The following is a 15,591-nucleotide window of genomic DNA, read 5'->3' on the forward strand; positions in this document are numbered from 1 at the left end:
AGCTACCTTTTAAGGGGATCATGAGGCCAGTGAGTCCAGTTTCCTCACTTCCTGAGGGTCTTTCATGAATAGAGGTCCCTAACAAATTATTCATAAGACTTTCTGCTTTGGGAAATCAGTAGTCTCCAAATCAGTAGTCTTTTTATCTGCAGTTCATTACTGTGTATAAAAATCTGTTCCTTTAATGAGGCCTTTATGTCTTGTTAGTTTACATCCCCCTTCCTCTGGGTTCCTTATCACCCCTGCAGTATAACCCAGTATGTGCTGTCTGGAGGGCCCTCTTCTCTGCTGCCTCTTACCTTATTATCCATCTTCCCCTGGGACAAAGCCATTCTGGGTTAACCCTTTGATCTTCAGTTTTGAAAATCTTAGAATCTCCTTCACAGAATTTAAAATTAATAAAGTGGGCCAAAGCCAGGAGGGTCCATGTACCTTTTCAATTTCCCCCACAATTGGTTTCTCTAATTTGAACTGAAATTTGTGGATGAAAGCATCCTAACAATCCCTTTGTCGATTGGTCCTTGTCCTTTCCATTTGTTCAGTAAATAGAATAAATGAGAAAGTGTTTTTGGGTTAGGGGAAGATAAAAGGAACCTAAAATTTTTGAGTCCCTTCTCGCTTGGGTCCCTCGGTCCAGCCACCCAAATAGTGAATTCAACTCTGTCAGGCTCATGTTCTACTCCAGCCATCCCTACACCCAAGAAAAAGCAAACACACACTTGATGATTGCACTACCCTTTATTCCTAGAATGGAGGTGCCCTGAATCACCTGGGCTCAAGTCCCATGGTTAAGGCTTCCAGCCCCTCAGAGTTGGAAAAGCATGTTTAGGGAGGCTCACTGGGCAGATGGCCAAGGTCCCTTTCAAGGGGGTACACCATAAAGATGACATTGCCCCAGGGAGGGAGGGCAGGATGATCTGGTCTGACCACTTCAAAGCCCATGTAGCTGAAGGCCCGCAGCAGAGCACCTGTGAATGACAAAACAAATGGTTAGAACACTGAAGCTCAAGCCACAGGTTGCCCCGGAGATTTGGTTTCTTCAGCTAAGAAGTGGCCTCTGGCTGGGAGGCTATGTAGTGCAGAAATTAGGGTGTTTGGACTGAAACAGACCTAAGCTCCAGCCCTGGATTTAACACTTGCTTGTAACATTCTGGGTTAACCCTTTGATTCTTTCAGTTTTCTCATTTGTGAAGTGAGAATCCCAGAACCTCCTTCATGGAATTTAAATGTGCTTAAGTGTTTAGCACAGTAAACTCTGAAATTGTATCTGTTTTTGAAGAATGGCCCTGAATAGTTGTGTAATTTCACCAATGCTTCCTTAGTCTGGCCTCTGACACACCTGCAGGGGCTTCCTAATAGTCCAGTTTTAACTTGACTACAGAATGTTTAGTGCCTTCGTTTGTTGGAGGGAAAAAAAAAATCCCTGTAATGCCACAGGATTTTTTTTTTTTTAAGAGTGGGGGGAAGAGGGACTCCTACAAAGGAAAAGGAGTTCTCAGGCTGCCTGAATATAAAGGATGAAGGACAGCAGCTCCCCACCTCTGTCCTTCCGATCATTTTGGAAGTTCACAAACACGGAGTCCACATTGGTTTTCTCCTCCACATACTCCAGTGTTGCTGTCAAACTAGAGGCCAGAGAAAAACAGTTAATGACATGCTCAGCCAAGCTCAATCTAGAAAGACACCCTAGTTGAAGCAGAAGAAATATTGGTCAGTTTCTTCTCTCCAGCCACCCAACACTAGATTTAGTAGCTTTTTCCTCTGAAGCCAAGGGATTGCACACAAGCCATAAAGCAGGTCTAGGAAGAAGGGACTAGCTCAAAAGTACTTCCTGTTCAATGATTTCTGGATCCCCACTAAGTCCAGCAGTTTCCCATGAATTGTTACCCTCGTTCCCCAGATCCTGGCTCAACTCAAAGACTCATCTCCATGCCTCTTGAGTGTTTTGTATCCAGGCCCACTTACTGATTGTGACATGATAGAAGGGTGACATTCTCCACCCCTTCCTCCCCAACTCATCTGAATTTAGTCACCTTTCCCGGTTGCCCTGATCCAAGGCCCGAAATGGGATATCCAGGAAGAGCTGGTGGTCACTAAGAAGGCCGTGCCAGTGGGTGGAGGTCTTGGGGGTGAGGCGGAAGTGGAAGTCTAATTGTACTGGATTCTGGTGGAGCAGGGAGTCAGTAGTGAGCACTGTCAGGTTCCCAGCCTGGAAGAGGAATAAAAATGAGTGTAATAGTCCCCTGCTTCTGTGTTCATAGTCCTCAAATCAATTATCAGATTTGGGTACATCTATGAAACCAAGGAGGGGGAAGATAGAGGAGCCTCTGAGAAGTGGAGCCAATGTTTTAAGGATTCAAAACTATCCTTTAATCCTAGGAACTAAAACCACCCCGTTACTGAACTCTAAACAATCTGGCTAAGTTCAAACTGAGCTTCATTATCTAGATCCTTTCCCACTCACTATTCTTCCCCTTTTGTCATTATGGAGATTCTCTCAATTCCCCCCTTTTCTCATTTAAAATGCAGAGGTTATGAGTAGGCATATTACTGCCATACAATACCAGAGCAAGGGCAGGAGTTCTGGATTGTAGACCAGCTTAGCATCTAAATAGCTTTATGTTCCAGAAATCCTAATATAGTCCAGTGTACTTTGGTTCCCACTTTTTTCCTCATCTCTCTTCACTACCAATTGTATGACCTTAAGATCTCTGGGCCGGAACCCTTCTCTATAAATTAAATAGCTTTTACACATGAGGTCTGAGGTCCCATCTGCTAAATTTGCTGACTCATTTTCCAAATTGTTAACGCCCCTCTGAGAGGTATTACAGGGGCTGCCCTGCCACAGCACTAGCTCACAGTCCACTTACCGAGTACAGTTCTTTAAGCTGGTCGTGGTCTTTTCCCTGCTCAGCACTTCTGCCCACCCGGAGGCCTACTGGGGACTCAGGAGCACTGGAGGCAGCAGCGGGGCCTAAGGGTCAAATCCTCGCGTTCCTTGTAAGTGTAACTGGTTGGGAGGGAGAGACGAATTAGTTCACATTGAAATCTGAGATGAGAGTCATACCTGGTACCCAGGGCCAGGCAGTCTTCTGTACTGTCCACATTACCAGTCTGTTTTCATTTTCCCAGGTCAGCCACATGGAAAAGTTAGTTTCCATGCCATCTTTCTATTCCCATTTTGCTATTATTTCCTGCCACTTGGGGAAATTCTTTGAAATTTTCATTTTCCCTTACAGTTTATAGAAATAACCACAAATAAAAATGAAAAGTTACCTTTTATAAGGATAACACCAAGGCAGCATCTTCTCCTGGAGGCTCATCCGGTATTTGTAGGAGTAAAGATAGTAGGCGTATGGTGACCAGGTGGGATAGCAGGGATAGCAGCAGTTCCGTGATCTTCCCCTCCTGAGACAACAGAGGGAGTAAAGGGAGGGGCGGGACCTGTTACAAGGCAGTTTCTCTGTTCAGTGCCTCCCTGCGGCAAAGTGAGCTCCACAGCTCCAGTCCCCTTTTTCAAGCATCCTGTTCATTGTGACCTGGCAGGCATTATGACATAGATGAGGGGTCAGCCCATATGTCATTTCAGGGCCCCACCCTATCACCAAGGTTCATATTTAAATACTATGTGCTTCATGGCAAACTTCTGTACTGGTTGGCAAATAGTTCTGTCTGAACACTAGTGCCCACCCTCCCAGGCCCTTCCTCTGAGATGCCTCCTCCCCCTAAAATCCACCAACTAAAGAGTTGGTGTCTGATACTTCCAAGGCCCCCATCCTGCATTGTCATCATTAGTTCTCAGTTCAGTTTTTTATTATCTCTTCCCTTAACCCAGGGGTACTACAAATTGTTGAACTTTCTCCATTGCCTTATAGGGTAGGAATACAAACTACATGCTTCCAGGGACCCAGACAGCTAGTGGAGCTGCAGGGTAGGGCTGTTAAAAAAAAAAAATGGGGGGGGGGGGCTGGGGATGTGGCTCAAGTGGTAGCACCCTCATCTGATATGCGTGAGGCACTGTGTTCGATTCTTGGCACCACATAAAAATGAAGATATTGGGTCCACCTAAAACTAAAAAATAAATATTTTAAAAAAATGGGATGCTTATACCCCATCTCAAAGAAGTCCACACAACTCAGCTGCATCTGGTTGTCATGTGGAAAATGCAGAATTGTGGTGCCAGATCTTATAATTTTTTTTTTAACAAAAACTAGAAAGACAGGATTTGTGGTAGACTTCAGTATTTAAAAATATACTGGCTACTGATGATAAAAAATTAACACTGTGCTGGGTACACTGTAATCCCAGTGACTTGGGTGGCTGAGGCAGTAGGATCACAAGTTCAAGGCCAGCCTCAATAATTTATCAAGATCCTCAGCAACTTAGACCCTGTCTCAAAATAAAAAGGACTGGGGATGTAGCTCAGTGATAAAGCACCCCTAGGTTCAATTTCCAGGACCAATTTTTTTTTTTAATTAACACTTTGAGCAAAGTTTGGTTAGGGGGCCACTAGTCGAAGACCTCTCTGCATATTCATTTAACCATCCATTCAACAAATATTTGAGAGCCTACTATGAGCCAGGTACTATTCTAAGTGCTTGGGGCATATCACTGACCAATACAAAGATCCTTCTCTCCTAAAATGAGAAAACAAACCTAGAAAATAAACAATGTTAGAAAATAACTGCTATGGAGCAGAGGACAGGATAAAGGGAAATTAAGAGTGTGAAAGGGATAGAGGAGGGTCATAGTAACCAATTATTCAAATGGACCCCACTGGAAAGGTAACATTTAATAAAAAATTTGGGGAGTTATGGTTGTTAACCAAGCAGTGTCTGAGGATAAATCGAGCATTACATTCAGAAGCAACAGCCAAGGCTGCAGGAAATGTGCCTAGGGTTTTCAAGAAACTGCAAAGTGGCCACTGTGAGTGGGACAGTATGAGCTGTAGAGCTAATGAGACCAGATTATATAGTACTTTCTAGATCACTGTATGGATTCCCCCCTCTAGGTAAAGGGTAAGTCATTACAAAGTATTGGGTGGAGGAGTGCACGATCTGAATTAAGTTTTTAGAGACAGTCTTCTGAAGGCTATAGTACAAATAAGCTGTGGAGATCTGTTGGGAGAGTATTACAATAATCCAAGAGAAAGATAGTGTCTTATTCCAGAGCAGAGCACTGGAGGTGATGGCAGTTGGATTCTTGAAATAGTTTAAAGGTAGAACCTACAGAATTTCCTGATGAACTATGAGAGGAGTTAAGGTGAGTCCAATATCTGAGTTTCCTTCAACTGAAATGGGAAAGGCTTTAGGTGGGGCAGTTTGGGGGAAGAACAAAAATCACTTTGGGGACATGTTAGCTTTGAGATGTCTGAGTCATATAAGAAGATGATGAGGAGCTGGGGTTGTGGCTCAGTGGTAGAGCACTTGCCTGGCATGTGTGAGGCACTGGGTTCCATCCTCAGCACCGTGTATAAATAAATGAACAAAATAAAGGCCCACTTTTTATTTATTTATTTTTTAAAATAAAGGAATGTCTTCAAAAAAAAAAAAAAAGAGCTTGGCGCCATGGCGTGCGCCTGTACTTGCAGCAGCTCCGGAGGCTGAGACAGGAGGATCGGGAGTTCAAAGCCAGCCTCAGCTGGCTCTAAATACAATTCAAAACAGGGCTGGGGATGTGGCTCCGTGGTCGTCCTCGGAAAGGGGGAGAAGAGAGCCGGCCAAGGGCGGTGTGCGGAGGGCTGGTGTCCAGGAAGCCTGAGTGCCGAGGAGGGGCGGCTGCGGCCTGCGGAAAGGCCCCGCGGGAGGAAGCACCGAGCGCCCTTCCACGGCCTCCGCCAGACAGGCCCTCCGCTGTCGGGGCTGAGCCCGGCCGCCGGGGCCCCTGGCCTCCCCGGCCCGGCCCGGCCCTCGTCCCTCGGGGTTCGGAAGCCTCCAGTACTAGCAGCCATGAGGGGCAGCTCCTGGGGGGCAGCTTTCCGGAGGATTCCGGCCCGTTGCCGTCTTCAGAGCGCTCTGAAGGAAAAGTGAGAGTGGCCTCTTCTCCAGGGTCCGGCCGTCACTCAAGGTCGGGTGACTCCAGAGAGTGGGCCCAACCGAAGCCGCCTGGCACCGCACGCCTCGGTTGGCACGCGCCGCGGAGGGGAGCCCAGCGCCGCCGCAGCGCCCGCCCGAGCCCGGCGAGGGAGGCTGTCTTCACGGAGCGCCTCCACGCCGGCCCCGAACTGAAAACGCCGAGAGGAAGCGGGGCCGCCGGCCAGCGCCCGCCCCCCGCCGGCTCAGGCGCGCCGCGGGCAGCCCGCGGGGCCTCCCTGCGCCTGCGCCGGCGTCGGGCCTTCGGGTGCCGCGAGCCGGGCCATGGCGGCCGCCGCGCTCGCCGCTCCCCGCGGCTCTCCGCTGCTAGCGGCTGGTGCGCGGCTACTGCTAGGACGAGGACGGCAGCCGCTCTGGCCGCGACCTGCCGGCGCCCCCCCGGCCCTGGAGCGCGACCTCAGCCTCTCCCACCGTCGCGTGAGCGGGGCGCGGGGCGCGGGGCGCGGGGCGCGGGGCGCGGGGCGCGGGGCGCGGGGCGCGGGGCGCGGGGCGCGGGGCGCGGGCGGCTCGCTCACTGCGTCTGCTCGGCCGCCAGGGCACGGTGGTCGTGGAGCGCTGGTGGAAGGTGCCGCTGGCCGGGGAGGGCCGCAAGCCGCGTCTGCACCGGCGACACCGCGTCTACAAGCTGGTGGAGGACACGAAACACCGGCCAAAGGAGAACCTGGAGCTCATCCTCACGCAGTCTGTGGAGAGTAAGGCCCGGGCTCCCCCCGGCTCCCCCGTGCTGGGCACGGCCTCCAGGACGGGCCAGCGCTCCTGTGGGGGCCAGACCGTTGTCACCGACGGCCTCTGTTTCCCATGGCAGAACTTGGAGTCCGCGGTGACCTGGTTTCTGTCAGCAAGTCTTTGGGTCGCAATCGGCTCCTTCCCCAAGGACTCGCCGTGTACGCATCCCCTGAAAACCGAAAGCTGTACGAAGAAGAGAAATTGGTGAGCTCAAAGGAAAGACAGAGGGACAGTGAGGATTAAATTTTAAGGTTTCCTCTGGCAAGTGCCTTCCTTTTACTGCTTAATTTGAAAATGAAGTCGGAACGGAGATGCAGAAGCCCGGCCTGTGTCCAGCATAGTAAGAGTCTGGCGTTGTTTAACGTGGGCTCATTTTTCTTTTACTTATTTTCACTTTTAACTTGCTTTTCTAGCTGAGACAAGAAGGAAAATTAGAGAGGATCCAGACCAAGGCAGGCGAGGCGGTGAGTAGAAACATAGGAAGCCTTTATTGGCCATTTACAGGAGTCACCAACCTCTTTCTAAGAGTTTCCCTGATTCTCTTGACGTTTTCTGATCACCCCACATAACTGGTATGGAGACATCTTGGTAGTCCTGACCTGTTGGGAGAAGTGCCCTAATTATTGAGGGAGTTCCCAATCTGGAAACTAGGAGATCTATAGAAAAATGTGAGCTGAGGACAGACAAGTTGGGAAGAACTAGACACATCAGAAGGTAATGGGTAAACTCAAGGTGGTAAATTATAAGAGTCATATAGACCATAATGAGTTCCAGAGTAATTGAGGAGGGCTTTTTTTTTTTTTTTTCCTCCCAGTTGGGACTAAACTAGACCTTTTGGGATTAGTTAGCTTTGAATAGGCCAGGAAGATGGGGAAAGTGTTTTTAAGGGAGAAAAAAAGTAGAAAATTAAGGCATGTTTTAACCTAGAGTAGACCAGTTTAACTAAAGTAGAGGATTTGTATAGTGTAATATTAAGAAACATGACTGAAAAGGGGATTGGGACAAGATATACAAAACATCTTGAGTCTTCAATTAATGAATTTATACTTTATTCTGTAATCAGGAAAGAGCCATTAATGGGATATGGGTGGATTTCAAGGGTCAGAAATTTGGGGTTAAAATTAAGTCTCTGAAGGTTACTCCATCCTGAGATATACTGGGGGCCTCCATTGGCGTTTGTGACTTTAACATGTCTGTTTCTCCTTGCTTAAGAATAGCAAGGTATAGGTAACACACACACTCCACCCACCCACAAAGTATTGCTAAAATATCTATCACAGCAGCCTTAAGACAGTAAGAATGTTTTGTCATTCTTACTCCTTTCTCACCTGTCTTGGCTGTGAGGTAGAAATAATGACCTTTACCTGAAACTCTCAATCATTGTAACTCCTTCTAACATGTTTCCTCTTCTTGGACTACAGTTCAGACCCCATCCTATTTATAATTCCTTTCAGACAGTGAAATTTCTGAGAAACTGTCACTTGGAGGTAGGAATGAAGAACAATGTCAAATGGGAGCTGAATTCTGAAATAGTTGCCCGCCACTTCCTTAAGAATGTGAGTGTTTGCAAATATCACCATACTCCTGAGGGGGGAAGCTACTTCTGGGAAGGAGGCCCAGCCTTGAACCCTTTGTCAGGAAAGGATCTGATCATCTAACTGGAGAAGGAAGGTTTCTCAGATTTTTGAAGGGTGTGGGAAGGAAATGGCTAAGAACTAAAGATAGGCAGAGACTTTAAAGATTTGATAGGAAAAGGTTATGGTTTCCATTTATTTTCTCTCTAGCTAGGGAGAACCTGGGGATTTATGATTCACTAGAGAATTGTTACTTTGTAGATGAAGTAATTTTGGTCTCAAGCCCTGTTTTCTTTTGTGAATTTACCTCAGTTTCTCTGCTACTTTCTGGGGAGTCTGTGCCTTCCCAGGGGATCAGCTCTAGTGAGCTCCCCAGTTTTAGTCATCCCTCTATAGGAAGTTGTAGAACCTGCTTTATGAGGTTGCCTAGAGTGGAAGCCATGAGTTCATTTGGCTGATTTTTTTTTTGCAGCTTGGTGTCGTGGTTGCCCCTCATGCATTGAAACTACCAGAGGAGCCTATCACACGGTGGGGCGAGTACTGGTGTGAGGTGACGGTGAGTGTTTCATGTAATTTTTCCTTTTTCTTACTGGGTGAGAAATCAGTATGAAGAGCTGGGATTGTGTGGTGTTAGTCATTACCTGCCTGACTGATCCTTAAGGATTCCTCTTGTTATGTGTTCAGGTCAATGGGCTTGACACCGTGAGAGTTCCTATGTCTGTGGTAAACTTTGAAAAGCCCAGGACCAAAAGATATAAGTTCTGGTTGGCCCAACAAGCTGCCAAGGGCCTGACCTCCACCAGTTCCCAGACTCTCTGAACCTACTCTCCCTGCAAGACTGAAAAGCAGAATCAGTAGCAGTGGAACAAAAAGGGGCCAGTACCCTGATCGCACTCCCATACCTGACCAAATATGGAATTTTAGAGAACATTTGGACTCATCGGACTGAACGGTATATACATGTTGAATTCTCCATGTTCGCCATCTTCATCATATCCAGCTCTATCAGAGCACTTTTGCCAAAGAAGTACTAGGCTGTTGATTTGATAAACTGGATACCAGTGGATTGAAACAGTTTAGATTCTATTTAGTCTTTTCTTTTCTTGGAGTTGATTGAAACAAATGGAAGAGTTAGCCATTGTCTTTAATTTCATCATCCAAACTGAATATTTGTATCTCAAACAGAAATAAAATGTGCATTCTTGATAGGTATAATGGCACACACCTGTAATCCCAATGATTTGGGAGACTGAGGCAAGAGGATCAGAAGTTCAAGACCAGCTTGTGCATCCTTGTTTCAAAAAATAAAAAGATCTGAGGTTGTAGCTCAATGGGAGAGTGCCGCTGGGTTCAATTCCCAATATCACACACTTGAATAAAAGAGGTGTGCTTTTTTTGTTTGTTTGTTTGTTTTAACTGAACTTGAGTACACTGGGGTTAAGACATCCAAGTGGAATATGTTCTTGAGCACTGAGGTTTGCTGCCCCCTGCCCCAAAAGGAGAGAATATATCAGCTTGCGATATTCTATAGTTGCTCTGAGCAAATTACTCTGAATAAGCTGATATGTCTTTAGTCTTAAAGCTTACTGTCATTAAATATAGTGATATAGTCATTAATAAGAATAACGTGATTCTGCTTCTCTAAGGAGATCTGAATAAGGCCTAGAGGTAATTGATGGAAAATGAAGCTGGGATGAAAGAAGCTTTAAAAAGGAATGTATATGTGTATATTATTTCTTGAATGAGCTTCTGGAATTCTGAAAATTGTTTTTTGAACTACCTCCTGAAATTCTTGAGCACAATGAAGATAAGGAACTCACTAAGTTGTACGGATAGATGTCTTGATGGGAGATGAAGTAAATAGTTCTGCATAAGTTTATATTGACAGGTAGATTGTGCCAGGTTCACTCATATATAATTGAGTTCATGCAATTGAGGGGAGGTAAAGATAAGACTCCTGTCAAACCCACCAGAAGCCCAGAGATCTGTTTCTGTCATCCTATTTGAGCTGACTTGTCACTCTGAGCCAGTTAAGCATTTTCATCCCAAATAAGGTCTATCAATACTTGCACTGATAACTACACCCACCCTCACACGTGCCAGAACGCTCTAAATCAGATGGAGGACTAGTACTGTTTGAAATTTGCCGTTCCTACTTTTCTTGAAATGGAAGACTTATATAATAGCATCTTTCAATTGATCACCATTCTGATGTTCTCTGAAATTGAGCAACAGGCACATTTCACACAGCTTATTTCAAAAAATGTTAAATACTTCTAGGTTAATTTCCTGGCAAGAACAGTTGGAGATTTGTATGGAGAAAGTTTATTGGGAGGGAGTCCTCTGAATCAATGCTTGTTGGGGAGAAACAGAAACAGGGTTGGGTAGAGGAAAAAGTTGAGCTGATGCCATCTTACAAAAGGACTCTGGATTGTACTAGAAGCTCAAACTAGGATGCTCCAATAAGCAGGTGGGTTAAGCCTACATATCTTTCTATCTGGCCCAGAAAAGGGCATGACCTGGGTGAGGTAGAGAGCTTCAGCCAAAGGTTGTTCCCAAAGGGGGCTCGGGTAAGAACTACCAGCTGTCAGCTTTTTCAGCAATTTGGGGACTGAATGCTTCAGTCCTATAGTAGTCAGTCCACTTTTTGAACTGCTCAGAACCATTTGCTTTATAAATTCTGGAATAGATCCTTCTAGTGCATCTCTTTTCATGGTAAATTTTTTAAAAATCTGGGGCAGACTAGTCCCTTCCTGCTTTAGCTTGATTTGAATGTACAACTGATATTCATCTTCCTCCTGCTCAACCCATTCTAGATTTTTTAGCTGACCTACCCCCTTAGACTTAGACTTCTGCTGGTCCAAGTGGGTTACCTGATTAGGTGCCTAACCATCATATTCTTCTTAGGCCATGATTGTACTTGTCCTTTATCTTCAAAATAGGGCAAGAGAAAGAAAGATACTCATGAATGGCCTGAGTGCCTATACATTGTTTCTTGTCCCCATTGTGTAACAGCAGCCCCATCTGCTGATGATCAAGGTCAGTTACTCCTGTTAGATAGTGTCTCTTTGCCTTACCTTCTTGTCTCTTGGCATTGATCTGAAGCTTAGAGTGTGAGCTATGTGTTCGTCTACTGATAGAAATATTTTTTTTTGGGTGCGGGGGACCGGGGGACCAGGACTTCTAAACCCTCAGAGCCCAGAGTTAGAAGTTCAACGATGGCAAGTGACAGTCTGGTCACTGCTATATGCAGCTTGCCTTTGCTTTCTCTCCTTGCCTGTGCCAAATTCTGTACCTATCACTTCCATCTTATGAAGGATTGCTGCTGGGCCACCCCTCCCCCACGATATGAGTTGTGGGTCTGACAAAACCCAGAGTATAATAATTATTTCTGGCAACATGGCCACTTGATGTCCCATGGGCATCAACTAGAACTCAGTAGCAGGCCAGGAGCAAACTTTTGAAAGTTTGAATAATTCTCATTTTCCAAAGGCATGGCCTTGCTCCAGAGCTGTGAGATCTGTGTGCCTCTTCCTACTAGGGCTTGCGATAAACATTGTGTGGTCTTTTCCTACCACTGACACCTCTAATATAACATGGTGTTTTTTAGATGAAGCAGTAGGACCATTGGGGCCACAGTCCAGACCTGCTGCACAGCTTTTTCCTGCTCTGCATCCCACCCACACTGGGCAGTTTTTATTGTCACCTGATATTTGTGTCAAAGCAGTAGTCCTGTTGTAGGGACAAACGAGGCAAGACACCGAAGACAGCAGGAAACAGTTTTATTTGGCTGCAGCCAGGTTCAGAGGGTACAGCTTTTGCTGTAATCAATCAATCCCCTGAACCCCGAGTTCAGGGAGTTTCAGAGTTTTATACCCAGCGTGTAAGGGGAGGGGCTCAGAAGTTCACATAAAAGCAGCTTTTTCTCTCACTGTTCTGGGCAAGTTAACTCTTCAAGGACCACACCTGAGAAGGGGAGAGCTTCTTCTCCCCTTTCTTTCCTCCCCTGCCAGCTGTTACCATGGAGCCCAGTTGTAACTTATCTTAAAAATGCAGACATCTCTGTGAAGCCCAGCTCAAGGCCAGAGGCCTTGTTTGCACATTACTTCAAAGTACTATACTGGATACGTTTATGAAAAACTAGTAAGGGGTGTCCAGCACCTGGAGTGCTGTATCCTCTCAGCCGGTGGCCAAGTAAACAGGGCGACATGAAAATAGGAAGTTTACCTACATTGGACTCTTTTGCTGACAGTCCTAAAATCAGCCATGGTGAAGAGGGCTTTTCTGTGGAGAAAGGGGGTGCCACTTCAGTCCCGCGGGTGGAATATACTATCTGTAAACCTCAGCACTGAGCTCCCTTCTGAATAGAAGTGTAAAATGCAGATCTCCTTCACTTACGAGGGAATACCCTTTTGTGCTCCAGGTCACTGGACTTCCAGGAACTTTGCTGACGGGCAGGATTCTGGAAACCTGCTTGTACTCAGTTTGTGTACCACCATTTGAAGGACTTTTATTCTGCCAAGGCCCCATTTCTTGCCATTTCTTGCTCATCCTGTACAATTACCAATAAAGTACTAGGGTGTATGGAATGTCCAGATGGGCCACATTCCTTCATACTATGTTTTAACAGAGGGTTGGGCATGGTCCAGGGACGAGCTATAACTGTGTATTATTATTTCTCAATAGTGAAAGCAAGTACCAGGGATTGAACCCAGGGGCGCTTAACCACTGAGCCACATCCCCAGCACTTGTGTAGGGCATGATGTAATGTGGGGCATGTTGCATCAGAAAAGAGGAAACTTAACTTGCTGGCTGCTACCCGCTTCCCAGTCCTGGGGCCACTTGTGGCTAAGACAGCACCTGGCGATTAGCCAGAAGGCATTGCTGTGGGTTGTGATGAAGAATCGGACCACCTCTAGGATAGGCTCAGAACCCTTCTGCCCTCACGGACAGCTCGTGTCTCCCATTACTGCCTGTAGGATGGTTGTAGATGTAAATTCTCTCCACCCTGCTGACCTTTACCCTGTTTGGCTCCTGTACATTATATTAGCTGTGTGTGTTTTCTCAATAAAGGAGATCCTGCTTTGACTCTTCTCCCTGGAGCCTCTGATTGTCCTCAGACTGTCCTGATTGTCCTGAGAGCCAGACCTGAACCTGAATTTTATCATTCTGCACTGCCACTGTAATAGAGGTCCACAATGGTAGGATATCCGATCCTGGGATGCGAATGTCAAATAAAACTGTATCCAACAGTTCTCAAAAGATTTAGGTATTCCTCTTTCTCTGATTTGTATTATGTACATAAAAGGTCACAAGTCTTTGTGGGATAGGACTGGGGTAATTATTATACACTTGTCTTGGTGTTTCAGAGTCCTTTCTCTTAGGAGTGTAGCTTCCAGTCGTTTCTAGCTGAAAAACTGGCTCAAGATGACTCCTACTTCCACTCATGAAGGAATCACAGCTACAAATTGCCTTCCCACTATAAATTACAAAAACAGAAACAAAGTATTTTAAAATGTTTACAGATACAGGATAGCAGGTGGTGTAGAACTTTTTGAGAAAAGGGAAATAAAGGCCCTATGATTGTCTCAGCTTACTGCCTAGAAGTGCTTTCCTGAACTACGTGGGTAAGGATCACTGCTTAGAAGGGAGCACAATAGAGCCCTCAGGCTTGAGTATAGAAGGAAGAGATTGGAATTTTTGGAGGAGTTGGCCAGAAATGGAAAGGCAGAACACTGGAGATGAGGAAATGACAGAGGAGTTTGGATATCTATAGAATGTCCCCCTCAGTGTTGGGCTGGCACCTGGGAGGTAGCTCAGTGACGGGGTGTGTGCTTAGCGTGTGAGAATCTGGGATCAAGACACAGTACCACCCAAAGAAGGAAAAAATCTGAATGCTGACATGTACACGCAAAGGTAAAATTCTACTAAGCTGGGAGTTAAAACATACAAGCGTGCACAATCAATTGGTAGGCCAATCAGTTCCCAGAGCTCACACAGAATTGGAGAATATTTCATTTGTGTTTCTGTCTGCCAGAATGAATAGATCTTATAATACATGGGGCATGAGATACCAATTTAAAAGGACTCACTAGGGCCTGGGGCTGAGGCTCAGTGGTAGAGCACCTGCCTTGCATGTGTGAGGCACTGGGTTTGATGCTCAACACCACATAAAAAGTAAATAAATAAATAGATTGTGTCCATCTAGAACTAAAAAATCTTTTTAAAAGGGATTCACTGGGGGCTGGAGATGTGGTTCAAGCCGAAGCGCGCTCGCCTGGCATGTGTGCGGCCTGGGTACGATCCTCAGCACCACATATAAACAAAGATGTTGTGTCCGCCAAAAACTAAAAATAAATAAATATTTTTTTTAAAAAAAAAGTACTCACTGGGCGGCTGGGACTGTGGCTCAGCCGTAGAGTGCTTGCCTAGTGTAGGTGGGACCCGGGTTCGATGCTCAGCACCACATAAAAAATAAAGGCATTGTATTGTGTCCATCTACACTTAAAAAATAAATATTAAAAAAATTAAAAAAGAGCCCTATTATTGCCAGCCAAAGGAAAGGGACAATTTAGCCAGACAGAAAACTTTCACCATTATTCTGGGTGTGTCTATGAAGTGTCTCCACAGGAGACTGCATTTGAACCAGTTTACACAGTAACTTACTGTCCCAAGTGTGGGCCAGCGTCCTCCAAATGTTGAGAGACTGTTGAATAGAACAAAAATGTGAGGGAAGGAGAAATGTTTTTCCTTGGCCTCCTGCCTTCCGCTTGCTCTGGGACGTCTGTCTTGTTGCCCTTGGCTCCCTGATGTCCAACTCAGACTAGATTTCACCACTGACTTTCCTGGGTCTCCAGCTTGCAGATGGCAGGTTATGAGACTGCACAGCCTCCATAATCACGCAAGCCAGTTCCTGTAGAGTTGGCCCTTCGTATCTGCATTCCTGGACCCAACCAACTATAGATCAAAAACATTTGGAAATTTTTTTTCCAGAAAATTTCCAAAAAGCAAAATTTGAATTTACCATGCACCAATACTATACTGAATCTACATGAATGAAGTGAAGTGTAGGCACCCTGCTGTGGTCTCCCACTGCTTGACAGATCCTCACTCTTCTCAAGCACTCATGGCTTGGGCATTATTTGCCTTGTATCTCTTCCGTGTACTTGTAGTTAGTCCTATTATGATGGTTGATCTGT

General features: G+C 45.9%; 2 protein-coding genes across 3 annotated transcripts; one reads left to right on the plus strand and one right to left on the minus strand.

Moving 5' to 3' along the window:
* Positions 1-751: 751 nt before the first annotated feature.
* On the minus strand, positions 752-6,358 carry Oaz3 (ornithine decarboxylase antizyme 3). Its single transcript, XM_046421478.2, is given in 8 exon segments — positions 752-968; positions 1,540-1,625; positions 2,034-2,209; positions 2,871-2,948; positions 2,950-3,010; positions 3,277-3,463; positions 6,112-6,223; positions 6,317-6,358. Coding segments are annotated over 8 exon segments (885 nt in total). The 3' UTR covers positions 752-825.
* Mrpl9 (mitochondrial ribosomal protein L9) lies at positions 6,335-13,656 on the plus strand. Of its 2 annotated transcripts, none has more exons than XM_046421543.2 (7): positions 6,335-6,509; positions 6,628-6,784; positions 6,898-7,022; positions 7,232-7,282; positions 8,273-8,374; positions 8,865-8,948; positions 13,466-13,656. In XM_046421543.2, exons 1-7 carry the CDS (start codon positions 6,357-6,359, stop codon positions 13,478-13,480), a joined length of 687 nt encoding a protein of 228 aa, XP_046277499.1. In that variant the 5' UTR covers positions 6,335-6,356; the 3' UTR covers positions 13,481-13,656. The 2 variants fall into 2 exon arrangements, with proteins under 2 accessions (XP_046277499.1, XP_046277498.1); XM_046421542.2 differs by lacking the exon at positions 13,466-13,656 and adding an exon at positions 9,077-9,786 and having other exon boundaries at positions 6,337-6,509.
* The last annotated feature ends 1,935 nt before the right edge of the window (positions 13,657-15,591 follow it).

Source organism: Marmota monax, unplaced genomic scaffold (genome assembly GCF_021218885.2).
Source record: "Marmota monax isolate L192 unplaced genomic scaffold, Marmota_monax_Labrador192_F-V1.1 WCK01_AAM20220418_F8-fsc00108, whole genome shotgun sequence".
NCBI lineage: Eukaryota > Metazoa > Chordata > Mammalia > Rodentia > Sciuridae > Marmota > Marmota monax.